This window comes from Penicillium hispanicum (genome assembly GCF_028827665.1).
Source record: "Penicillium hispanicum strain IBT 35686 chromosome Unknown utg000006l_segment0_segment0, whole genome shotgun sequence".
Taxonomy (NCBI): domain Eukaryota; kingdom Fungi; phylum Ascomycota; class Eurotiomycetes; order Eurotiales; family Aspergillaceae; genus Penicillium; species Penicillium hispanicum.
The window spans coordinates 1,987,875-2,012,923 of NW_026623198.1; the positions used below are offsets into that span (position 1 = coordinate 1,987,875).

The 25,049-nt window shown below is 54.1% G+C and overlaps 7 protein-coding genes across 7 annotated transcripts; 2 read left to right on the forward strand and 5 right to left on the reverse strand.

The window, feature by feature from the left end:
* Positions 1-1,022: 1,022 nt before the first annotated feature.
* On the reverse strand, positions 1,023-3,517 carry N7459_007063 (thioredoxin domain-containing protein; the record flags this gene model as incomplete). The annotated part of the gene is made up of 4 exons (XM_056946231.1): positions 1,023-1,663; positions 1,715-3,220; positions 3,272-3,389; positions 3,440-3,517. 4 exons carry the CDS (start codon positions 3,515-3,517, stop codon positions 1,023-1,025), a joined length of 2,343 nt encoding a protein of 780 aa, XP_056798230.1.
* A 430-nt stretch (positions 3,518-3,947) lies between these two features.
* N7459_007064 (WD40 repeat domain-containing protein) lies at positions 3,948-5,226 on the reverse strand (the record flags this gene model as incomplete). The annotated part of the gene is made up of 4 exons (XM_056946232.1): positions 3,948-4,196; positions 4,256-4,903; positions 4,969-5,134; positions 5,186-5,226. The coding sequence occupies 4 exons, from the start codon at positions 5,224-5,226 to the stop codon at positions 3,948-3,950; spliced, it is 1,104 nt and encodes a 367-aa protein (XP_056798231.1).
* Positions 5,227-5,537: 311 nt separating this feature from the next.
* Positions 5,538-7,513, forward strand: N7459_007065 (uncharacterized protein; the record flags this gene model as incomplete). The annotated part of the gene is made up of 3 exons (XM_056946233.1): positions 5,538-5,560; positions 5,715-5,958; positions 6,203-7,513. The coding sequence occupies 3 exons, from the start codon at positions 5,538-5,540 to the stop codon at positions 7,511-7,513; spliced, it is 1,578 nt and encodes a 525-aa protein (XP_056798232.1).
* A 1,152-nt stretch (positions 7,514-8,665) lies between these two features.
* N7459_007066 (glycosyl hydrolase family 79 C-terminal domain-containing protein) lies at positions 8,666-10,430 on the reverse strand (the record flags this gene model as incomplete). The annotated part of the gene is made up of 3 exons (XM_056946234.1): positions 8,666-9,441; positions 9,507-9,619; positions 9,676-10,430. The coding sequence occupies 3 exons, from the start codon at positions 10,428-10,430 to the stop codon at positions 8,666-8,668; spliced, it is 1,644 nt and encodes a 547-aa protein (XP_056798233.1).
* Positions 10,431-14,263: 3,833 nt separating this feature from the next.
* Positions 14,264-16,005, reverse strand: veA (sexual development activator VeA; the record flags this gene model as incomplete). Its single annotated transcript, XM_056946235.1, has 2 exons — positions 14,264-15,786; positions 15,858-16,005. 2 exons carry the CDS (start codon positions 16,003-16,005, stop codon positions 14,264-14,266), a joined length of 1,671 nt encoding a protein of 556 aa, XP_056798234.1.
* A 646-nt stretch (positions 16,006-16,651) lies between these two features.
* N7459_007068 (uncharacterized protein) lies at positions 16,652-17,459 on the reverse strand (the record flags this gene model as incomplete). Its single annotated transcript, XM_056946236.1, has 2 exons — positions 16,652-16,925; positions 17,269-17,459. The coding sequence occupies 2 exons, from the start codon at positions 17,457-17,459 to the stop codon at positions 16,652-16,654; spliced, it is 465 nt and encodes a 154-aa protein (XP_056798235.1).
* Positions 17,460-21,635: 4,176 nt separating this feature from the next.
* On the forward strand, positions 21,636-23,407 carry N7459_007069 (putative DNA repair protein (Rad57); the record flags this gene model as incomplete). The annotated part of the gene is made up of 2 exons (XM_056946237.1): positions 21,636-22,039; positions 22,111-23,407. The coding sequence occupies 2 exons, from the start codon at positions 21,636-21,638 to the stop codon at positions 23,405-23,407; spliced, it is 1,701 nt and encodes a 566-aa protein (XP_056798236.1).
* Positions 23,408-25,049: the final 1,642 nt, after the last annotated feature.

Genomic DNA, 25,049 nt, shown 5'->3' on the forward strand with positions numbered 1-25,049 from the left:
ATCCCACCTCCTTGCCCAGGTACAGTTTCAGAATTGCAGGCGACGCGCCAATCACATCCCTTGCGTGGTGATTTCATAATCTCCTCCACCACACCAACGATGCCGCTAACAGACTTGGCTTCGGGTCTAGTCCACTCAGCAGCCACTCAATACACGGCCGTCACCTGGGATTGATTAAGTCCGATGCGCGTCCTCATGAAGCGTGTTTCAGCCCTGAGACAAGGCCGCCTCCTGCGAGCCCCGAGTACGACTGTGTACTTAAGGGTGCCCGACTCATGTAGCACGGCCTGAGTCGCGAAAATCGCGATCGGAGGACATGAGGAGAAAAACAGGGAATCCCGTGCGCTTGAACAGAGTTCGGCCGATGCAGAATCATGACGATCGTCTCCATTGATAGTCCACTGACTATATGGACTGACGCTGCACCAATCCTCTTCCGCCGGCGCCCGCCCAGGATTTGGGCCTCGGTCTGGATGCAATGGAGATTGTGCACCCGGCAATATCGGCAGCGACCAGGATTCGCAGCCATAACCACATATGTGTCATGGTTGCTCCGCACTTGCTCCTACTTACCCAGTTAGGTATGTACTGTAGAGTATACAGGGTGTGGCAATAATAATGGGGCCACATCGAGAAGAGCTACATCCATGGATCGTAAGCAGACTTGCGTCTTCCAAGGTTACAATTGCTTACAGTGGTTGAACACAAGAACCAGTCCTTATCACAATTTGATACATGCTGAAGCACTAAATACACAATGATCCATATAAAACAGGTCTAGATTCTCTAAAAGAATCATCTTTCAACGCAATGAAAATGACTAGTTGCAAAAGGGGAAAAATAACGATCCCACCAGCCCCGATCCCTCCATATAACCACCCCCGGCATTAGTCCCGGGTCCAGCATGCAAGCGTTCAGGGGCTGCAAGCCCGGCCCGATCGGACACAAGCCCATGCATCATGTACCCCTTTAACGAACAAAGATTTTAAACCACCCAACCGTGACGGGTAATAAGGGTGTCTCTACAGATCCACAGTTCGACATTTCCCAGTCTCACATACCAGCAGGTAGTTCTTGGCCGGGTCCGCCGCTTTCACATCTTTGAACAGCGGGTTCCGCGACTTCAGCCAAAAGGACTGGTTGCCCACAAAGTCCTTCAAATGGGAAGGCCGAACATCCACAAGTGAAGCCACGGCTATCGACGAACCAGGACCGTTGCCAGTTTCAGCCCGGATCCGCTGTGCGAGCAGGTCATGTGCCGACACGGGCTCATCCTTTCGACTGAGGAGGCTGTCATCCCGGACAGCAGGTACGTTGGAGATATCAGCGGTGGCAAATACACCAGTGACGGTACGAGTGCCAATTTGCAGCCCCACGATCACATCCAACATGCCCACGAAAAGGAACGGGTGTTGCATGATCTCGACGGCGAACGAGTTACATGTTTGCTGCGCTAGGGCACGGTACTCGTCGTCCTCAAGCAGTGCTGCAAGTCGCAGAAGATTCCGTGCAATGATGCCATTCACAGATGGGGTTGCCGACTCAGTGCCAGTCTTCAACCGGAAGAGCGGGCCCGGCATGCCAGGGGTCATGCTCGATGGTGTGTTATAATAGCCAGCCGGTGTTGAGCCAGTTTTGGAAAGGAAGTGCTCGTTGAGGTATTCTGGGCAAGGTCAGTCAATGGATCGCAGCTACAGGCGGGTAAGCTTCTTACTTTGAAGGCGTTCGGCGAACTGAAGGTAGCTATCGTCAAAGGTAGCTTCGTACATGTCCAACAGGCCACCGGCTAGGTACGCATAGTCGTCGGCAAAGCCCGGGGTATCACCGCGACTCCCATCACGCCAGAGGCGCCACAGCTGCCCGGTCCGCTTGTCGAAAAGGTTGTCCTTGATGAAGCTGATCGCGCGGGCGGCAGCCTCGCGACATTGAACCGCCTTTGAGCTCTCAATCTCCTGGAACAACACACTGCACTTGGCAAGTGCACCGATCGCCAGGCCATTCCAACCCACAATTATCTTATCATCCAGGTCCGGTCGCCCTCTTGTCCTTTCCCGATAATCGTGCAGCTTTTGCTTCCCGCCCTTGATGATCTTGACAACCTCTTCCTCGCTGAGACCAAACTCCTTCGCCAGCTTGCTCGGGGTAGCTCGGACTGACAACACATTCTGGTTCATGAACTCATCATGAGGGTCGTACTCAGCAGCGACATTGCCATCGGGAAGCACACCCCAATGCCGGGAGCAAACGCCAGCATCCCGTGGACCAAGAACCTGAGACAGCTCCTTGAGAGACCAAACGTAGAAGGCGCCCTCCCTTTTCTCAGTGTCACTGGGGGTCGGGAAGCTATCTGCGTCTTCCGACGAAAAGAACCCGCCGGTCGGCGACTGCAGAGGAGCAGTTGTCAAGTAGGCAGCTAAATCATAGACCGCCCCCAGTAGTTCAGGATCATGCGTCAATCGAAATGCATCCACATAGACATCCAACAGTTGAGCCTGATCATACAGCATTTTCTCGAAGTGAGGCAGGCTCCAATTGGTCGTAACACTATACCGCGAGAACCCATGCCCAATGTGGTCCCGGATACCACCACGAGCCATATTCACCAAAGTGGTGACCGCCATAGCAGTAGCTTTCTCGCATTCATCTTGTCCCACAATATCTGTTACTTGCGCGGGGTAGGCCCCCAGTCGGAGCAGAAAACTGAGGTTGGATGGGGTAGGGAATTTAGGCGCTCGGCCAAATCCTCCATTGATGGAGTCATACCGAGATGCGAAATGCTGATATGCCTCTTCCAAGAGTTCAAGATCCAAATCTTCATCAGCCTCGCGTTCACCAAGCCGTGAGTGGGTGCCTTCTTCGGCAAATTCTCGCAGCTGTTTGGTGATGTCTTTGGCACTTTCGAGGCAGCGTTGATGCTGCGTTTGCCAGACATCGCTCAGTTTCTCCAAAATTTCTACAAATCCAGTGGTCTCCGGGCCCAAAAGCGTGGTGGAGTTGGGGCCAGGCCAGTATGTGCCTCCAAAAACGGGCTCTAGATTCGGGGTGAGAAAAACGTTCAGCGGCCAACCGCCCGAACCCGTGGTGGCTTGGACATAGTTCATGTATATATCGTCGACATCCGGCCGTTCCTCCCGGTCAACCTTGATTGGGATGAAGGACTCGTTGAGGATCGCAGCCACTTCGGACGACATGAAGGATTCCTTTTCCATGACATGGCACCCTGGACATCGTTAGCAAATTACCAGGGAAAAGCAGCGGGGACAGGACGCACAATGACATGCAGAATATCCAATACTGAGGAATATTAGTCGATTGTACTTTTTTGCGAGGTCGATCGATTCCGCATCCCAGAGCTGCCATGCCACAGGGTTGTTCATGTGCGCCCTTACCTACTAGATGTTAGCGTCCGCAGCTGGAAGCGTAGGCATCTGGATCTTACATAGGGCGATCTGCTCTGTTGAAGACGGTTCGTCAATTTCAGCCCGTCGCCAGCCATCTCGTGATGCTGCGACTGCATCCTGGACGTTGTCCCGAGAGGGTGGCGGAGAGGCTGCGGGGAAGAGGAAAGTGTCTCTCGGTTTGAATCGGAGATACTATTGAACTCTGACAAGGGAATATCCCGGGCGAGATCCCGCAATGTGCAACTCCCAGCACAAGCGCCAACAGCAAGACGAGTCAGGAGGCAGGGAATGGGTAGAGGGGCGCACACGGAAGTGGGGGTTGCGCGGCGAGAGCGAGGGCGTCGGCGCACGGGAGATCGTCCCTGTGCGTCATCGATGCATCAGGCACGTCACGTGTCGCGCACCATGGATCCGCAGTTTCCTAGTTCGGGGGGTCGTTGATACGTGGACTGGAAGTATAGGCCTTTCTAGAGCCGTAATATATTCATGGGAAGAATCCAACACTATATGTACAACCCACGCAGGGTCGGGTATCATGTCATCTCTCTAGTCGTCTCCCATCAGCTCCGCCAGCTCCCGCTCCTCCTCCTCTGTTAGTATTGTTTCGGTGCTGGGTTTTTCGTCTTCAACCGGACCCTTCTTCGCCAAGTCTATGGCCTTTTGTAGCTCCTCGGGACGCAGAGACCATTGGCGAATAGTACCGTCAATGGCGACACTGACAACAGTCGATCCAACCAGTACCAGGCCTGTCACCTCCTCGAAGTGACCGGAAAATGTGTGATGAAGTTCTCCAGTCTGAAAGAGAGATATCAGTAACCATCCACTGTTATATGGCTGGAGTAATGTAAACTCACAGATCGATTCCATACTCGGACCTCCTCGTCACGGCATGCGGTGATAACCCAGCCACCGGCCTCGTAGACAACAATGTCTCGTACAAAATCAGGGTGTTCCAGGCTGAGATTGGCCTTCCAAGAATCTGCTCGTATCAGGCACTTGGCGGTTTTATCCGCGGATGCAGTCCACAGGTCGCCATCCTGGTCAAAGAAGAGCTTGTATACACTGGTGTCATGCGGAAGGAGAGGCTCTGCAGAATCACCGCCGCCAGAGATCTTGAACTGTCGAATTTCCCGGTCACTTCCAGCACTAAAAACAACAGCCTGTGTTTCTTCCAGCTCGGGATCAATTGCGAGGTCTTGAATGCCTCGAACATGGCCCTTAAAGGTTTCCTTCCGCTCGCCCGTCGTGATATTGAAGACTAGGACTTGGGCATCGGCACCTCCGGTGATGAGCAAGTCTTCACCCTGAAGCCTAGCACTAACTACTGATTTGACGAAATCAGAGTGCCCTTCATACTTCTGCTGAGCCTGCCCCGAGGCTGCATCCCAGCTCCACACGGTCTTGTCCCAGCACCCAGCAAAGAGCAGCTTGCCATCCGGGCTTAGGCAAAGGCTGGTCAAAGGCGCAGTGGGACCTTTGTACAGTGCAGTCGTCTCACCAGTCTACGGAAGTGGTTAGTCTGGGACTTTTCTCCAACGAGTCAATAATATCCATCAATATCACTTACTTCGAGAACAATCCTTCTCACTACTCCACTGCTCTGTGCAATGTATATGGAACCCTGATTGCGCGGATCCAGATGTACTGCAAGGATCTTGCTCTGCAGCCTGATAGGGTTTCCATTGGCATTCTGGGACTTGGCGTCTTTCCGTTGCTGCTCGTCGAGCGCCGCACTGCCGAGGATCAGTTCTGGCCACTGGTCGAGACACAATTGGGCTTCTTACGAAGTCTGAAAGAAATGATCTCGGCTAGAGGAGGTCGTCATGGTTGCCCTGTCGGTCCCGCTTCTCCGACGAAAGTAATGTTGTATGTACAGAGGGGAAGGCAGCCCAGGGTTGGATTGCTCACAGGCTACCGACCCACCGCCCGCACAGATAAAAAGAACTAAGAACTGCTAACTAAGCTCGTGCAGTCCGCCGTAGCCCGCTTTGACCAAAACCAACAGATTTTGCTTCCTCGTCCTTCTCTTCTTTTCTCAACCTACCCACTCCCCCTTTCTCCACGTCCCTTTTTCTTTTCCTATCTTCCTGTTTTCCTGCGTTTGTCACCTTGTGCGCTTCTGCGCAGCCCGCCAAGATGGATATGAACCATTTGATAGGGTCAGTCGTCTGCACCGCCTGGTTGGAAGCAGGGTTTGTGCGGCTCGGCTGGAGTTAACACCTGGCAGTCAGCGTTTCAACCTGATTTCCAAGAGCGATATCCGGTGAGTTCACCCACTATTCTGACTCTCTATTCCTTGCTAATTGCCCCTAGCTATGTTGGCACACTTCATGAAATCAACCCTGAGGCCTCCACAATAGCTCTTGAGAATGTCCTCTCATGGGGCACAGAGGGGCGACGGGGAAACCCTGCCGATGAAGTCGCTCCTTCAACCAGCGTCTATGAATACATTGTCTTCCGAGGCAGTGATGTGAAGGATATAAGCATCGCGGACAACGAAAAGGAGAACCCACAGCCTGAACCCCCTCGGGTTCCCGACGATCCTGCCATTCTAGGAGTAAGTGAACATCCGGTCTCTGCTTTCCCTTCTGCCACTGCACACCTCACTGGACCGCCGCGGTCGGTCAATTGATCACATGATGAAATATTTTCGGATGTAAACTCACAGACCTGTTCTGAATGCGCAAAAATCGTGTAGAGATTTCCGTTGCCTTCCTTCTGATTGATCAAATCCCTCATTTCATATGCTTGCATTGTTTTTTCATCACGTTTGACCGCTTGCTGACCAGCGTCAAAAACAGAATGTCTCGCGACCGGGCCCTGGTCTAGAATCTGCCCCTGGCCTTCCTCCCCAAGCTCCCCCTCAGCAGCCGCAGAGTGCTCAGCAGACGCCTCTGGGTTATCCTCCACAGCCACCATTCCAGGGAGGCATGTACCAACCATATGGTCAACGATTTGGCCCTCCTCCTTTCCCTCCAGGCCCCGGTGGTCCCGGTGGCCCTGGTTTCCCCAACATGCCCTACGGTGCTCCTCCAGGATGGTTCCCTCCTCCTAGCCATGGTTTCCCTCAGGGACCAGGCCAATTCCCTCCTCACGTGCCCCCTGGACCTCCCGGTCAGCAACCACCTCCTCATCAGCGCCCAGGACCTCCCGGAGTAGCGCCTGCTCCCAAACAGACCTCCGAGCTTCCCGTCGGGGACAAAGTACCTAGCAAGCCCGCTAGTCGGGATGTGACTCCGGCAGCCCAGCATGCACCTGCTCCGTCGGTGGAGTCGAAGCCACCAGTCTCTGAAGCAGTGCAGGGGCCTGGTGCCAAGAGTGGTCGCGTGGTCCCAGCAATCCCAATTGCGGCCCCGAAGCCGGTTGTTCCCATTTCCAGTGCCCCCACTGCGGCTCCCCAGGGAGCCGCCTCTCTCACAGACGCTACCGCCGCTGCTACTGCCGCCGTCGCCGCGGCTATGGCCAAGCTGCCGCAGCCCGGCGCCCAAAAGAAGTCTGGTCAGAATGAACCATCCATTGAAACTGTCACACGGAAGATGAATGACATGCGACCATACGATGGTGCCCGGGGTCCCCGGGGCGGCCACCAACATTCCCGCGGTGGGCGCGGGGGTGCTCGCTCTCAGCACAAGAAGTTCGAAGTTCCCGAGTCGGATTATGACTTCGAGACGGCGAATGCGAAGTTCAACAAGCAAGATCTCGTCAAGGAGGCCATTGCCACCGGCTCTCCTGCTGCTGAGGCCGACTCCCATGTTGCCAACGGCGAGGCCGAGCTGGCTGGTGACAGCGCCACAAACGTCCACGCAGCGGCTTCCGCTCCTTACCTCTACAACCGTACCACATCCTTCTTCGATAACATTTCGAGCGAAGCCCGTGACCGCGAAGAGAGCTCCACTCAGCGTGTCGGCGGTCGTGAGTGGCGTGGCGAAGAGGAGAAGCGGAATATTGAAACCTTTGGCCAAGGTAGCGTCGACGGTTACCGCGGCAGCCACCGTGGTCGCGGTCGCGGCCGTGGTTATGGTCGTGGACGCGGCTACAATCGTGGATACGGTGGCCGTGGACGCGGAGGCCGGGCCCCCTCTCACTCGACCGGAGTCCCCTCCCAAGGCTAAATCGAAACATGCTTTTTCTTGAGTCTCTAGCAACACCTGCTATGGCTTCTTCGCATTTTGGGGGTATCCAATCATATGAACGGGACGAATGATTTATGCTTGAATCTTTTTTTTTCGTTACTTCGGCGCAATGGAAATGAATCATGGCCTGGGCATTCTGGGATGGCAATACGATAACTTTCTGCAATCGGCAATTATGGGTGTTCACTTCTCGTTCATGCCTTGGGGGTCTCTTTTTTTTCTTTTTTTTTCTCGATGACAAGCATACCCCCTTCCAGCGTCTTTCCTGATATACCTAGTTTGGGCGGGTATCTCACCTTTCGTGCAGCCACTTGAAGCAAGGTGGCGGATGCATGGAGGGTTGCAATGTGCAGCACAACCCCTCGAGGGCATTCGCGCACCATCTCCCAGGGCGGCTATCGATCGCCAGTCCCTTTTCAAAGCGCATGTACCATAGCCATTTCCGGAGGCAACTCCATCAATCAAAAAGGAAATAAAAAAAGGGCCATTAGGTCCGTCATGGCCATTAGGTCTATCAAATGAATTTCTCGTGTAGACGTCTTCGGTATTCGCTTTCAACAATACGGAGATTCGGAGAGTCTGATGGCTCTGCTGCAAGTCGACCGAGGATGGGAAATCGTTCTCAAATGGCCTAGCAATGGCCTCCGGCAACGGGGTCGTTCCCTCAAAGTGCGAGACATGAATCTTCAACGTTTTCTCAATAGAGACTGCCCATAGAATGGGTGTCATAGATTCTGTAGAACAACACACTCAACTTTCCCTCTACAGCCTCACTCGGCGACCTCACACCTACGGTAGAAAGCAATCTGGAGAATCCTCCACTCTTCTCTCCGCACGCATTGATTGCACTCTGATGTTCCTTCATGATCAATTCCTAACACCGTTTCCAGTTTTCCCACATTGATAGAAACGTTCAGCGGACTTGCTATGTGCCTGGTACGCGTCTAGCCCTTCCCAGCTTGTACGATGATGGCTGATGCCAGTACCTACTCGGTGTAGGAGTCAGCTCCCATGCCAACGCCACTGCTATTTGTAGACGCTGTCATGGAGAATAAGACGTCGCGGAGACACTTATTAATTCAATTGACATCGTAATAAATGTACATATGGAAGACAATCCCGCCACACAGTCTAGGCAAAGGTCACCATCACCGCCTCGCTATCCGGTACAGTCACCACCACGTCCCCGGCCTTGTTCACCGACACCGTCTCCTTCTTCACGGGATGAGGCGAGTGCCCCACGCCGCGGTCAAGCTTGTAGGTCCACTGCTCGCCAGCCCACGTCACATTGTTCTTGTGGCCACCGAGGTCATAGCCGAGGGCCGTCGCGCCGTTGTCCGCACGCATCCTGCGCACAGTCGCAGACTTGATCGTGTCGCCGACGTGCAGCGTGACAGTGGCATTCCCCCGGTGCCCCTTGACAGACTCATCCCAAAAGTTCAGGTTCACGAGCGCCGCCCGCTTGAGAGCCCCGGACTGCCGCTCATACATGCCGTATGCGCTGAAGAAGTCCGGGTTGCCCGGCACGTCGATGACGGCCGCCTTGCCCAGCGAGTCCTTGCCGATGAAGTCGGTGATGAATGCGGCCGCGGGGAAGATGCCGTGCACCGCCGGGCCAAGCGTCATCGGCGCTCCCGTGTCGTCGGGGACCCAGAAGCCGTGGGTGGCCTCGGGGCGCATGGTGTTGGAGACTCGTTTGACACCGCGGGTCATGGCATAGAGGTGGAAGTCGACGGCCCAGAGCGCGGCTCCGAAACTTCCGGAGATGTTGAGCGGCAGGGACCCGATGGCTGACCCGGTCTCCGAGATGACATAGGCGATGTCTTTGGCGTGTGTCTGGACGTATTCGATACTCCTGTCGATCCTGGGGAATCGGGCGGTGATGGCCTTGTGATTCATCAGATGATCTACGAGACGGGGATGTTAGTGACGAGACGAGAGAGGAGGGAGGTGCGTGGCGGTGATGATTTACTTTGCATGGTCTCTCGTGTTGCTGGGAGGTGCTTCTGCTCGATCTGGTAGTAGTGCTGGGCAGCGAACTTGCCCATGCCGTTCTTATCGAGCTCACTTCCTAGAATGTTCGAGCTAGAACACTTCTGGTCAGCCGCCTGGGTGAGAATGCGAAACTCCGAAGCACTTACACTCCAAAGTTGAACCCTCGCTCCTCCATCTCGTCTTCGTCCCGTTTCGCGATGACCGAGTTGGGGATATCACCCAGTTCAAAGATGCGCCGGGCCTCGCCCGTGAGTCCCAATTCTTTGACAATGCGACTCTCGAGCTTAACAGCGCGGTCGATGTACTCCTCCGGCCCATAGGTGTAATAATCAGGCTCGTTGCCCAGGGCAATCCCGGCAATCCTGGATTGTCCGAGGGCCTTGGACGCACGTCGTGTATATTCCATCGAGCGATTGAGCCAATCCTTCATCTCCAGCTTCGGGTAAATCGGAGCCTGGAAGGTCATATGGGCGTTTGGGAAGGCCTTGAAGCCCTCAAAGTAGCTGGGCCCCAGAGTAAAAGCCATGTCGCTGGCGTGTCGGCACCCATGGCCGCTGAAGCAGCGCGCAGGTTCCTTCTGGCTCTCATTGAAGCTCACCAGATCTCCCGACGTTCCACCCACTCGAATAATCAACGGCTTGCTCGTGCGATTCGCAATCGAGCCCACCACGTTCTCGGAGAATTTATTGTGGAAATGGGTCAGGAAGGCCGTCTCAAAACCGAAGCTGAAGAAGTCGGGAGGCACATCGACCGCGGCGCTGGGGGCCGAAACCGCCACTTGCAGCGTGTGGTGGGTGTTTGGGGTACTGGCGGCGGTCACCACTGCTGGTGGCGGGGTGGGCAGGATATTAGCGTCCACGAGAGCCGCGCCAGCGGCTATCATAAGTAAGGAGGGAAGCATCCTGATGGTGCTGTACTCGTGGGGGATGGCGTGCGAGTCAGTCTTTTCCGGGGACGGCGGCGGCGTCGACACTTATACGCCAATCCCCCAAAGGCACCCCTGCTCTCTTCACTAGCTGCAGATACTAAATGAGCCTACAAGAGCAAATAGGGCAATGTGCCTGGGACACGGCTCTGTGACGTGTTGTGCTTCAGGGACCGCCCCAACTCAACCGGGGCCAAAGGGGCGGCGGCAGAGGCAAGACTCAGGGTCCAAATCCTTTACTTCCCGAAGAAGCTATGATGTGACAATTACTATACATAGTAGAAGTTTCGAGGCTCATTAAGTTAGGGCCCAATCACAATCCCTTCATCAGGGATGGGTGGGTGTTGGTCGTGTTGGAAGTAGTATAGTGCATACATAGTAGTGTACTAGTATATGATAGCGGATCACCACGGCGGCTGCATAGCGCTCAGACATGTTGGTTTCGTTAGACAGGCACCAATCTAGAACCACATACTTCAGGGTCCTCACCAACGCCCAGAAAAAGGATTTGCAGCCGGCCAAACGCGCTTGAATCGATCTGCGAAACGGCACTTCAGAGGCTAAGCCTCGACTAGTGGATCCTGACGTCCCGTCTTGGGGGCCTAACAGGCCGAGGGCAGAATTTTACTCGTTTTGATCGTGGGAACAGGCATCCAATTGGTCGTCGGAAATGAGGCTTTGAATCTCTGGGGCTGGCAGGATCCTATATGCATGAGATATAATCTCCGGGGTCGACCAGGGTGCACGCATGCCTTCAATTATCAATAACTTCGAGCCCTCCCGTGGCCAAGCTCATCCTGTATGGAGTACATCAGAGTGCCATGATAGTTAGTGATGGCTCTGTGAAGCTAGGACTATCCGCTATCCTGGTCGGTTCTCGTATCGCAATCAAGGTTTTTCCAGGATCGCCGATCTCTTGGGGCAGTGACTATTTACAGAGTGCCAATCATCGACGTCAGTTGAGCACGAGCGAGATTTTACTGGAAAGCACCTTTCTTGACTAGAAAAACAAGGTTCGGCGCGCTATGAGCCACAAATATTCGTGGCATTGGAGATATTTATAGGACAGCGGGATGGGTATCGACCGCGCTTCTTCACAATGTCAAATATGGAAGGTCTTTCCATCCAATAGCATCATTGGTCTAGTGGTAGAATTCGTCGTTGCCATCGACGAGGCCCGTGTTCGATTCACGGATGATGCATATCTTTTTTCCCCTCCAGGGGTTGTCCTTTTCTTTTTATCTTTGTAAAATGATTATTGATAGCAACGACCGCGGGCCTTTAGACATCAATCAATGATGTCTTCGTGTTCGTGTTCCTCGCAATGCAGATCTCCGGGGTCATTTACTGCCATTATACGCAGCGTCATGGCTCTAAGAATAGGCTCCGCTCGTTGGGCTCATTTCATAGTGTATGTCATGGAATACAAGGTAATTAGCTAATACACACAGTAACCGTGTGTCCAGCTATATGAGCAAGAAATCGTCCGAAGCAATCCTCCTCTCGACAATATGTGGGTCATGATCTGCCCGCCCAAGTCCCCAACATGGTAGCATCCAGCGAGTTGAAATTTTCAGTGCACGGAATGGCACCGCGACAATCTATATTACAGCCTGTCGAATTGTCATGATCAAAACCCAAGCCTAATATGGTTGTGCATCAACACTGACTCTGGATTCCCAAGGCCGGAGCTAGTCTGAATCACATTTCGGATTCCCTCTGCAGTTCTTACCAGCTTCACTACAGGCTCTAAGGAGATTTTGGGGGGTTTTGTGAGCAGTACGTTGATCCTCTCGTGTTTGGTACCCTATTTCGATTATTGATTCCTCAAAGATAATAAAAATGCATCCAACGGCACCTTTCATTATGTATCTACATGGTACCTACACGGTGAGGAGCTACTGAGAAAGCGTGTTGAGCACCTCTGCCTGATGTACTGGCCACAAAGGAACTCCTTGGGCACTCGACAGACACAGAACCGTCTGGGCGTTCACAGCTGGTGCGTCCTGATCCATCCACAGCCCTGATCGCCACAACGCCTCCTCCATCCGGGAACTCGACGACTCCCACAAGGCTCCGATATCAGATGAGAGATTTAATCAGATGGAACCAACCTCCACCTCCCAGTACAATGATTGGACCCCGTTACCGCCGAGACGCTCCATTCGAAACATGCAAGTCAGAGACCCAGACACAGAGATCCGATGTCGCTGGCAATAAATGGTTATAAGTAGCCCGCGACATTTCATGGGCTCTGTCTGCTCCCTATTTACCTCGCCACCGCATCTTCCAACGCACAACCCTACAATACTCTCGGAGTGCCCTGCTGCCAGCATTTACTCGCCAATATGCAGTTCAGACTTGTGAGTGATCTATCCAATGGCTCCAGCCTGCCAGGCACCAAGTCGAGAAAGAGCCTTGTCTTGCTGATCAGGATGTCGCCGGGACAGATCACCCTCATCTCCGCCCTCCTCCTCGGCGGCGCTCAGATGGTCGCCGCGGGTTGTCCTGGAGGTAGCGCGGAAGCGTGCGCGCAGGAGTATGCTGCCCAATGCAATTTGAGTCCGGCCAAGGGCGCTTGTCAGAAAGAGGCGGATTACTGTCAGTGTTAAGTCGAGATTATCCGGGTTGAGGGATGCAGAGGCGGGACTGTGACAACTGTAGCAGGAAGTGCTGGGTATTGAGAGATGTTGTACTTCGAGAACTAGCATCAGAACGACTACCTAGCCGTGCAAGAGATTCTACCCCATTACCAAAGACTCAGGGCGAAACTAGTAGTGACTTCATGGGGATATAGTTACTGATTAGCTCACGCCTTCAGGCATTAAGAGTGGAGTGCGACTTAGCACTACCTAGGAATATAACTTAGCTCAGCACTTGCAGAGCATTACAACCTCGCTGCGGTGGAATTGGAGCCATCTGAAGGATGACACTTCATACGCAGCATACAAACCAGCACTAGAACGGAAAGTTGTGAATGGATATCGATTCGAACAATGCTAGGTATCAAACAGATGCCGCAACGCCAGACAGAAAGGGTGAGGGAAAAAGGAATTAAGCAACCAGCCTTCGGGAGGGTGTGATCGCGCCAAGGAGAAACCATCTCCAGTCCAGCAAGAGGGTAACCAAAAGACAACATCCATAGATGAAGCCAAAGTCTCTAATGCACTTTCGTAAGATCCAAGCAAAGAAATAGAAAACAGGCCATCCTTTTTTGGCCAAGGTGAAGTAATGCTGGTGCGAGATTGCGGAAACAGCCGTACCGCTGACTGGGAAAAACGGCAAGACGATAAAACCAATTCAGCCATCCTTTTGATCGTCCGTGAAGAAACAGCCCAAAAACAAGAAAAAGAGATGACCGGGCTAGGAGTACCGGGCGCTTCGCCCTTCCAGTCCCATTAAGTGGGGAGGTCTGTCAAAGACTCAAGATGCAACGTATAGGTGGTTTCTGGGGTTGGGTTCGGGTCTGGACGAGCAGTCGGTGTCACAGAACACCTGGCCTCGGCACGAAGAGAGTGTAATGAAAAGAAACAATGCAAGTCCCAATGAGTGATTGAACGGGAACATGACAATATAAAAGAAAGAGGGATCCTGGGAGTAGAAGTGGCAAGACACGATGCATCGAGCTATGTAAGCACGCAGGCAAGTAAGGACAGTGAAGGAATTCCTGTACAAAATAATGCAAGGCAGCTGGACGCGCGGGATGGGGATGCCTCGTTGAACCCCGTCTGACCGAGCGGCCAAAAAAGGTTCTGAAGATTATGTTTGACATATCGCTTGACAGAGATCAACTCTTGGCCGCATCAGTCTTATGATTGGACGGATGGAGGAGCCTTCATGACCATCCTGCCGTTAGCTCGCTTGTAGGCCATTTCAACGCCGAGTTCGGCCATTAGAGCCGCACGGCTCTCGGCAGAGAAATCACGATAAGCACTCGAGTATCCATCGTTGTCTGGCCGCATGCCATTCTGCATGGAACGATCGTCGAGGCCAAATGAATCCTCGTGGGAGCGCTTGGTTGCTGTAGGACCAGTATGGTAGAGCATTCGCTTGCCGGAAACAGAGTCGTATCCTCCTGGGCTGGGCATGACAGTCTCGATTGACGGCTGAACATTCATGTACTCGCTCGGAGGGGCCTTCATAGGCAGAAGATGACCCATCGTTGGCGTCTGGCCCCGAGGCATCACACCTTGTGGCATGGGCTGATACGGGCTCGGGTCCGCCATCATGTAGGGCGGTTGCTTGGGTACTTCCACGCGGTAAGTCATAGTACTCTTAGGGTACCCAGCCCGTTCGGGCATCTGGGGCGCCATGGGGTAACCAGCCGGCGAGGCTTCGTATTCTGACGCAGTGGATGGGTGCCGTATATTTGCGTAGGTGGTGTGAGGTGAGTACATCCCAGGTGGTGCAACAGGCGGTGGCGTGGGAGGCATATGGGGAGCAGGGTAATGGGTGGGCGTGGAGCCGAAGGAGAGATGTGACTGATAGGAAGGGGTCGAAGAAGGGGCCATGGGTGCAGGCGGCATTGGCCGCTGGTACGGCTGCGGACACTGGAAGCCGTAGTCCGGGCCTGATGGTCGCCGTTGAATCTCTGGTCCAAATCCATATGGTGACTCCATGGCGCTGGTGTTGCTGTTCGATCGAGGACGCTCCACGGTAGCTGCGACGTAGCGATCGGGGGTTGAGTACCGATCGGATCGTGCATATACGGCCGCTCGTTCCTCGTCAAAGTCGTATTCCTCCTCACGCTTGTCGCCCCGGCGTCTCATTCGAACATCCCGACGAATACGCACGCGGCATCCTTGCTCCGCAATGACGCGGCTTAGCGAAGTACTAGTCGCCAACCCAGGGAACTTCTTGGCGCTGTAGACAGTGAATGGCACCGACTTGACTTCAAGGCGGAAGTGAAGGAACGCTTGGGGTATTCCTGGCTTAGTTGTGGTCGGGCGAGCTAATTGGTTGGGCATGGATATAGGCGAATCCTTGTCGGCGTCCTTGGCATCCTTGATCTCTTCGTACAGGTGAAAGTTCAGGCGGTATCGACCCTCATGGCGCACCGATAGGTCCGGGAAGATGAAATAGCCAGCTTGCGAAGGACGGTCGAGATAGGCCACACCAGCGACCGGAACACCTGTTAATACGGGACACGAGGGCGGTCCAGCCACCCGCCCGTGAGCAATGGGACGTGCCGCATCCAGAGTTGCGTAGAGGAAGAAGTTCGCATTGTAGGCAAAGGTGATGTCGGTCTTCTGGGCTTCGTTGCCCGGCTCCGATTGGAAGATTCGCAGTTCGACCACGGGTGGAGGGTCGACGGGGCGACGGTCGGCCGATGCTATTCTCAGTCAGCAACATGGAATGTGGCCCAACGCCAGGGCGATTGAGCTGGGAGAAAGAAGGGCTTACATTTTGCGCCGGCACCACAGGCACGAGCACGCTCCGGTTGTTGCATCACACTCAATTTGTAGGTGATCTGTTTGCCCTCGCGCGTAATGCGGCTAGTCGACGACTCCGTCTCGTTGTGAGGCGGCATGATGGGTGGTCTGGCCGCCATGGCGGATGGTACTCGAGGGGGGACGTGTTTTGGGAGGAAATTCTATCGATCGCAGCGCCATTAGCAACTTGGATTTCCTTTGGGCCCTGGAACGGTGTGATTCGCAGGTGGCTGGGTCGGTCGGGCGCGCCGACGTACATGGATACAACGTCCTCCACTAGACGAGCGGTTGCCCCAATTCGCGTCTCTGTCCTTTTTTCTTCGATCGCTTTGTTTCAAGGATATGTCCCCCGGTGATTCCCTCGATCGGGAATCCACCCTTGCTGGAAGACGATGGCAGGCGGGTCAATGGGCGGGCAGTCGGGGAGGATGTCTGGTACACACGGACTCGACGAGGTCAAAGACTCCAGGTGTCGGGGGGGTGAGAGGGAAGAGTTGAGGGTTGGGGATGGGATGGGAAGGGAAGAAAGGAAGAGGGGGAAGTGACTTGGGAAGCCGTGTAGGAGTACGGGGGCCTTGTATGCGGGCGGGCGGGCTGGTCGAGGTACCTGGGTACTTGCGAGCAAAGACGAGGGTGTATGGCGTGTGTATGGCCGGTATTGTATTACGAATCCCCACGGATCGCGCTTTGAGGAAGAAAGGAAAAGGGAAGGGGAAGTCGGAGAAGCCGGGCCAAGGATGTGCGGCATGCGGATCAGATTGTCCTTCACTTTTCAACTCTTCGCTCAACGCCCCCAATCGCCTCACCCTCGCCGTCCTCCATTCCTCGGATTTCGGGGCTGTCGATTGGGTACATCATCCGCCGTGCTGCGATCTGCGGTCTCAGGCAAGCTCCCTCAGACTTGACCACTTCGGGGCTAGCAGGCGTCTCTAGGGCTCCTTGGTGCGGTGCCAGCGCCCAAATAGCGTTGGCCGTGAAGAGGGGGGGCGACGTCAGTATTGAGGACGAAGTATCGGGTATTTGAGTATCTAGTGAGTAACTGACTAGTTCCTTCAGTTATACGTCAAATTATAATTTCATCCAGATTTCCCAGGCGCAAAGAAACGCATCCCGACCTGCTGGTCTTGGGACGTTGGACTCGTCGATCCTAGCTAATCCGATGTCATTCTTTCGATCCCTTCTATATACTACTCCGTGGATCTGCTAGCCTCTATACAGACTGAGGATAGACACTACATCGAAGCTCGCCTCTTCCCCATGTCCATCATGATGATTCCCTACTTATTCCGTGATCCCTTCTGCAGGGCGTATTACTCCGATCGCTGACCGTGCGACCCGAACATTCCTCGCGATCGCGGGCCATGGGACTGCAGCCACGTTACCCGGCATCGCCCTGGCTCGCAAACCCAGTCCCGCGGACCAGGGAGGCCTTCTGTTGCTCTTCGCTTTGTCTGTCCCTGTGAGTGGCAATGATTTCCCCGTGGCTTGTCGCCCATGTGGAGTCGACACTAGCAGGCGACTTGGACAAAGAGAACCAGAAACATAGACCTCCTCCGGCATTCGATGCCGTCATTCCGCGGTAGTCGCTGTGCCCCCCTCGCCGCTGACGTGGTTAGTTCTGTACTTTGCAATTCATGTGAGATATCTGCAATTCACGTCTTGCATTTCAAATTCATTTTCAGTCCGCGCATCTCCAAGTCAAATCACGAACGAATTCGCAGGGCAGCTTAAGCTCACGCCGGAACCATGGATGCACTCACCGTTGGAACCAGGGCTCTCGCTAGATCCATTACTATACGGGCCCACAGCTATTACTAGTCGGTATTCCTCGGTCTGCGCTTTGTCACCACCGCTAATCGCCAAATTGCCAACATCGAGCACGATAGCCCTTGGCAGCATCCTCCACCAATCGCGACATGGCTGGGCGCACTTGGGCTAGACACTGGTCGGGGTTCCCCCTTTGTAATCGGCATTCCCCCTCAGTTGCCAGTTGTCCAATCCACTGCGGGCGATGTTGCGGTAAATTCTGGTTTGCAGCTCCAGTTTTTTCTCGCAACTCTGATCACTAGCAGCCCGCCCATTGGCAAGTGAGCGACAGTCTCCGCATTTCACGCCGTCGGTGATTCGCTGGTATCCAGTAACCGCAAAAAGAAAATCAGACCCAAATGGCCCAATATGAGGTGTCAACCTGTTCAACACTAGCCCCGTCGAGTACAATCTCTCCGGCGCGCCCAAACGTCCCAGCCCCAGAGACCAGAGGGATACTGGCGCAGGTAGACACTGGTATATGGAATCTCAACACTTCTGTTCTCAATGGTAGTCGTGATGACAGTACGGCCATCGGGATCTCTCTTCAGCCTCCCCCACTCGACACGGTCCGCACCGCAACTGAAGCCGCCGCCCCATCCAGCCCAATGTTTCACGCATTTTGGGCCTGGACACGTTGATACGCCTGGTTATTCTGCGGTAAGGATCCAGAAATTCAGATACTCCCGTATTCTGTATGCACACACACACAGAGACACACAAAGAAGGTGCGCGGCTGCGACCTGCAGGTTTAGTTCTGCGCGTCGCTGCGGCACACAACACCGCCTTCTCGGCCGGACTCTAACGGTGTGGTATTTGGCCAGCGATTTAGTTCAGTCTCGGTTTGATGACTGAATTTCTTGGTTGCTAACTCTGGGAGATTATCCGCGGACTGCTTGATGCTGTCCATTTTGCTCCAATGTACCCGAACGAGTGGTCTGATGGGCAGAACGTCAGGTTTCGTTTCCCGTACGGCGTCCATGAAGTAGGTACTTACAGCAGGTATACTATACGCACCTAGTGCCGGGGAAGTCGGAGGGTCGAACGATGGAGTTAGGGCTTCATGGGTCGATCTCTAGAGGGCCACTGAGATCCTTTGAGGGAGATCATTGGACCGGCGCACTGGAGGTTCCTGCATTCTTCCGTTCGCTTTACATTTCTACTGGCCACTCCGGTGAGGATGAACGATGATTTTGGTGCTTCAATCATGAGCGGACAAGCCGACTAGCATGACTCAGGGAACCTGTGATTTGTATATAGAATATCCTGTAGTAAGAAAGACTCCAGTCCTCGGCATATGCAACTACCGGACGCCCATGTAATCGTAGTGATATAGCGGGAGTCTTAGTCTCTATCCATACATACTCTAGGAATATGCTACTACATCGAGTACTACTACCCTCGTGCGTATCGCGGTGCCGCATGAATAGGGTAGGAAGCGCGATGCGAAGATCATACGAACCATACAAGATTATTCAGCTCGATGTACGGGGAAATGTCCAAAGTACACCGTTCGTCAACCTTGGCCTCGAGAAGTACGAGTCTCCTTCTCCGAGTCCATGGCGCCAGTCGCATCAGGAGGACCAGGGCCTCGGATTTGGTACCGTCCACCCACGCACAACATCGACGCCGTGATCGCTTCCCCCCAGATCTGATCCTTTGTCGGTCCTATTGGCCTCCATCTGCATGTGCGACGGCGTACCGTCTTCCCGGTCCCCTTTCCAACCAGACCAAACTCCGAGTCTCGGGCGACAAGATCGTAGCTGCTCGGCGTTTCGTTCAGCGGTATCCACGATCCAGGAGTCGACCCGCTAATTGCAGGAGCACACCCCCAGCATCGCCAGATCGAAGGATTTGCGAGAGGATCAGGGGCGCTGAAATTGAAATCAACGCCTGAAATTCCATCTCGCGTGAAAATCACAAGTCACGCTCCTCTTTCCAGCGATTGGCGCAAATTAGCGACCTCGCCCGGCGATCGCGTATCGGATCCCGTCAGACCCGCGTCGGCTCTGGCGCTCCTATCGCATGCTTGTATTCCTCTTCCCCCGTCGGCTCTGGCTCTTTCTCATCCTGCTTATACAGGCATCACCGATTCTCCATTCCCTCTTCCCCTGATCTACCGCTATACACATGATGGCTGAGTCGATCCATGGGCCGAGTCCACGCAATGATGGCGCCAACGGTTCCCATCCACGGTTATCCTCCAATGACAGCGTGCGTCTGGGCTCCATGATTCTCCGTATACACCGTATCTGCAATGCTGTGATGCAAGTCCTCCTTGACACCGGTGCACGAGGGGGTACCGAAGTCGATCCTGCTGGGCGTGCACCACGATGCCCACCACTCGAACCAGATGGGGGTTTGCTTCGATGCATCTCGTAATGCTGTCAGCGTCCGACTTTTCTGTGCCAATGAGAAGGGTGGACTGATGCCCAGACCGCTAGTTAATGGAGTTTACTCCACGTGGGATCAGAGTAAGGGTTTCAACCGCTGCGCCTATCTACCAGTATGCTACCGTTGTACTGCAAAGCACGACGGTGAGATATGAGCAGGTCTCACGCAATACTGTCGGTATGTATACTACTCTATATCACTACTCAGCAAGTACTAACTTGGGCGAAGGCCATTGGTCATCGGGAGCGGACTCCGTCTGCTCCGTTGGCTTGCATATCCTCATACCCTTCTTGCCCATCAGAGTATAGATAGGATATCGACCTGCAGCAGAAAATACGTGTGGCGTGAAACTCCGAGCAGAAGCGAGCCGGGTCGATGTCACTCTTTCCTAGTTTGATTTCTCTCTGCAGCGCCGTTCACTAGTGGAATCCTCCTTGGACCGCTTGTGCAACAGAAAGCATTATTATTCAGGGTACTTCAAGACCCGACGCTTCCAAAAGCCGCCTCGCGGATCTTCTCGCTCCTGATTGCTTTCATCGGCTGGGCTGATTACCCACGGGCTCCATCTGAGACGCCATTGTTGGTGCTAAGGAACTCGGGCGCCGATCTTTGTCGCGTGTGGATTACCTTGTTCCTGTATGGAGGCGCAAGCAGCCTTGTGTCTCACCTGCTTGCGTGCATACACACACATCTTTGCATCCTTATCTTGTACATGCTGATGTTGAAGAAACGATAGTCGGTTGCTCCGCACTCTCAGATTCCTGTGATCGACCGCGTCTCGGGCTGTCGTCGGGGGTCGCGATAACTACGCTACTATTTCATATGATGATCCCGGTGGCAACGTCGTAATCTCCATGGAACGCTCGTCCAAAGTTAACCACAAATTGTCTACGTCTCCCCACAAGGCTGCGCGTTGCCATTGTCTGCGTCTCGCGGAACTGGGCAGGTCGTTCTCCTCGAGGCCCCACTCTAGGCGAGACAATCGACGTTTTACAACTAGTTACTACTGTTGCGCGGAATCCACCATTCAAGGCTGTAGGCGTGTTAATCCCCGTGCTAGGTATCTTTCGTATTGAGGTAGGCTATTTGGATATGCTACAGGCCACAGACGCTTGGGAGAGCAATGCGACTGGGAGAGCGGACGCTACTCAGATCAACATGTCTGAGAGCCAAGGTTGAGCCAAGCATAGGCGTCGTCGAAGAATGATGAGCAATGCTGGGATTTTGGTTCAGTTTGATATAATAAAGCAGGGTGCAAGGAATTGGATAGCTGAAATGGTGTTTCACTGAGGCAATGTGCAAATATATAGATCTTATCGATCTACAACCAACCCTGGTAGATTAGACTCACAAAATCGATCAATATTCCGAAGAATATGAGAACAAATACGGGCTCAGCCATTGATTCGTGACCCACGAACTGCTTCTTAATTGCAATTGTGCACGCCTCGAGTTGTCCTCGCTGATGTGAAGCCTTGCTGTGATTGGCCCGCGCGAGGCGTGAAGAATCGCGTCACTGCGAAGCGTCCGATCTTTGTCTCTCACTCTTATGGATCTTCTATCAGTCCTGCCTACCTTCGCGACAAAACCGTATGCACATATCCTGCCCCCGCTCGAACGCAGCAAGATCACCACCGTTGACCTCATCACCCTCGACATCCTCGAAATCGCGAAACGCGCTCATGTGCCCCCCGCAGATGTCCGTCGGCTGTCTGGCCGCATCGTCGAGGCGCTACACGCTGACCTTGGCTTCGAGAAGACTACTATAGAGAGTACAGGAGATAACGAGCCGAGCTCGAGTATAAATGCCGAGCCAGCGAGCATCAGCCCCAGCCCCGCGACGAAGCTCCAGCCGTCGCGATGGCAGATGGTGAGCACCTTGGACCCCGCATTCGACGCGCTCTTGGGCGGCGGGATCCCGACAGGATATGTGACGGAGGTGACAGGTGAGAGGTACGTGGCAGACAATGGCGAGAATTGGGATCTAAGGGACCGCTCTGACCATGGTGGCTTCGTGATTTCAGCGGGAGCGGCAAGACCCAATTCCTCCTCAGCCTCCTCCTGGCCGTGCAGCTGCCCAAACCGCACGGCCTCCAAAAGAGCGCGATATACATCTCGACCGAGCATCCGCTGGCGACGACCCGCCTGTCCCAGTTGCTGCAATGCCACCCGCTCCTCTCGACGTTGCCCGCCGGCCAGGCGCCGTCGCTGCAGAGGATCCTCTCTATCAACGCGATGGACCTCGAGACGCAAGACCACATCATCAACTACCAGCTCCCAGTGGCAATCACGCGATACGATGTCGGCCTGGTCATCATCGACTCCGTCACATCCAACTACCGCGCCGAGCACTCCTCCAACAGCATGTCCGCTATCCTCACACGTTCCACTGAGCTTGCAAAGCTGGGCCAGTTGCTGCGCAACCTTGCAGTCAAAGAAGACGTTGCGGTCGTGCTGGCGAACCAAGTTTCAGACCGGTTCGAAAGCGCCGAGGGTCGTGCCGTGGATTCAGCTTCACGGCCAAGCTTCCCAAGTGTACTTAGCCAGAGTGCAGCAATGACAGCGCGTGAATCGGTAAATGCCTCCCCGCTGCCGAGAAATAAGGCAGACAATCCCGGCGCGGCTCTGGAAGAGCAATCTTCATATAACCCCCCTTCGTCATCACCAGCTTCGTCTCCATACCCCGTCCCAGAGGATGACCAGTTCGACGGTTCCTATCTCATCGGGAACCCGGCGCGTAATGAGACGCTGAGTCTCTTGCACCAGGAGCGTTTCTTTACTGGCTGGGGCGATGGGTCGCAGCTCAGCACGACATCGCTCAAGACGCCGGCTCTGGGGTTCTTCTGGTCGACTCAGATAGCATGTCGTATTGCCTTGAAAAAGGAAATCATACGGACCATGGCTGCTCTTTGGGAAGGTCCTTATCCTATCCTCACACCTCGAGAGCAGACAGGGTCGCAAGACCCGCGCGAGGAAGCCAAACCGTCAAATACGCGGCCCGGGTTCTCCTCTGCTCGGGAAACGCAAACGGAAACAGAAAAATCGAACCCTGAACATAGTGCATGTAATGAGAACCAACGACCAGAGTCTTTGCAGTCTCCAACGAAGGAAACTCTCTCACAGAAACCGCCGCTGTCTACGCCGCATGAACCCGAGCCCGAACATATCACAAGGCGAAGCATGAAGCTTGTCTTTGCCCCATGGACGGCAGGCTCGACAACAGGTCCAGCTGGGCCACAGGCAGAAGAACTGGACAGAAGGCGGAGCGAGGTCGAATTCGAAATTTGGAAAGGAGGACTCCGGGCATGTCGTGACGAATGATGTAATTTTATGTCAGATCTAGTTGGCAGCTATCTCCCACTGGTCATAGTCTATCTTGCCCGTTTATTGCCCAGTGAAAGAATAGAACCACCACCACAAATCATGAAGAATCGGGCCTGAATCGTTAGGATTCCACACGAAACACCTAGCTGGGTGTTCCCCATCCCTTTGTCCAGTCTGCATATAAATTCAGGCTTTCCCCTACTTTCACTCTTGCACACGGCCGTTCAGACCTGTATATATTCTCTCGTTCCCACTACTATCCACTATATATCGTCCACAGCGACGATGAAGGCGAGTTTATATTCCTAAACATCCCGAACGTCCGGCTCTATGGCATCGAGAGCTAGAATTACATTGTCTTCTGTTCCTCTCATTGCCCGGTCTATCGACGCACTTGGTCAGTATCAGCCATACCTGCGTGGATATCGTGGCATCGCCTTGCTGGTCTCTTGACTAACGCCCGTTCCTAGGAGGCCTAATTGACGGCAAATACTAGACGACCTGAAGATTCTCTGAGTACTGCCAGATCTGGGTCCCCCCGATCAAGCTGGCGATGACGATGCACTATACAAAGGAAAGCTGGGTTACAATCGCGACGACCTACGCTTCGCTCCCGTCCGGTGAGGTTCCCATACACCCACCCATCGGCGCCGTCACTGCAGTAAGGTCCCCGTGCTAGATGACTTGGCAGGGGACCGAAATCATTGGTTCCAAGGACTATTCGTGGATGTCAACGAGGACATCGCTGACGCAGTGAGAATACCACTCCTGCCAGGACGATTACCCACCAACTCCACGACCATCAGGTGGCGACCAAAGTCTGCGGCTGCGGCCCTAGGAGCTGTGCCTTCGTAGGCCAGAAGCGTCCGCGTTCAGCAGTGCGGTCTAATGGGCTCCTGCCCTGCGCTGCCCGTTGGGAGCGACGTGTCTATCTTCTGGCCCAAAACCGCATCGGCACCGTCAAGGGAAAATAGATAAGAGTTGCCGTTGTCTCATACACCTGCGCCTCACGCGTCTTTGCCAGCTCCGGGGGTATGTATCTATATCGTTGGTATCAACGGAATCATCGAGAACTGGCCAGCCACTACCAATATCACACACCACGTCTGCCGGCCTATACGAAGAGCTTATGGGGGCTGAGCTGGAAGACCGTTATGACCTCTTCCCGCGAAGCAAGCTACAAGCAGAGTAGCATGGGTAATATAAAGCCCTGAGCCCTGCAGAACGCAAGACCGAGGGGGAACTCTCAGACGGGTCTCAGTGCGCTCTACTCTGACTATGTATAGCACGCCAACCAACGCCGGAGATCTATATGCGTGGCGACTAGCCTAGAGAGGCTATGGCTCTGCCATCGCTGATCTCATCCCAGGAGAGGGTTCTTGGGTACTCACACGGATTGAGTTGTAATTATAGGATGCAGGCTCTGCACCAGAGCCACAACGTAAACATCCAAGTATTTTAGAGCTCGGAATATTAGCGCTGGAAGCGATTACTCGTCCGTTGCTTAAAGCAAGCGATGTCAATTTCAAGTTGATTCCCAGTCTGACCACTGATCCCTAATCGGTAGACCTTTTCTCTACACTGACAGGACAGACTCTACCCTCACAGAGATCCAAGCAGCATCACCGAACAAACCACC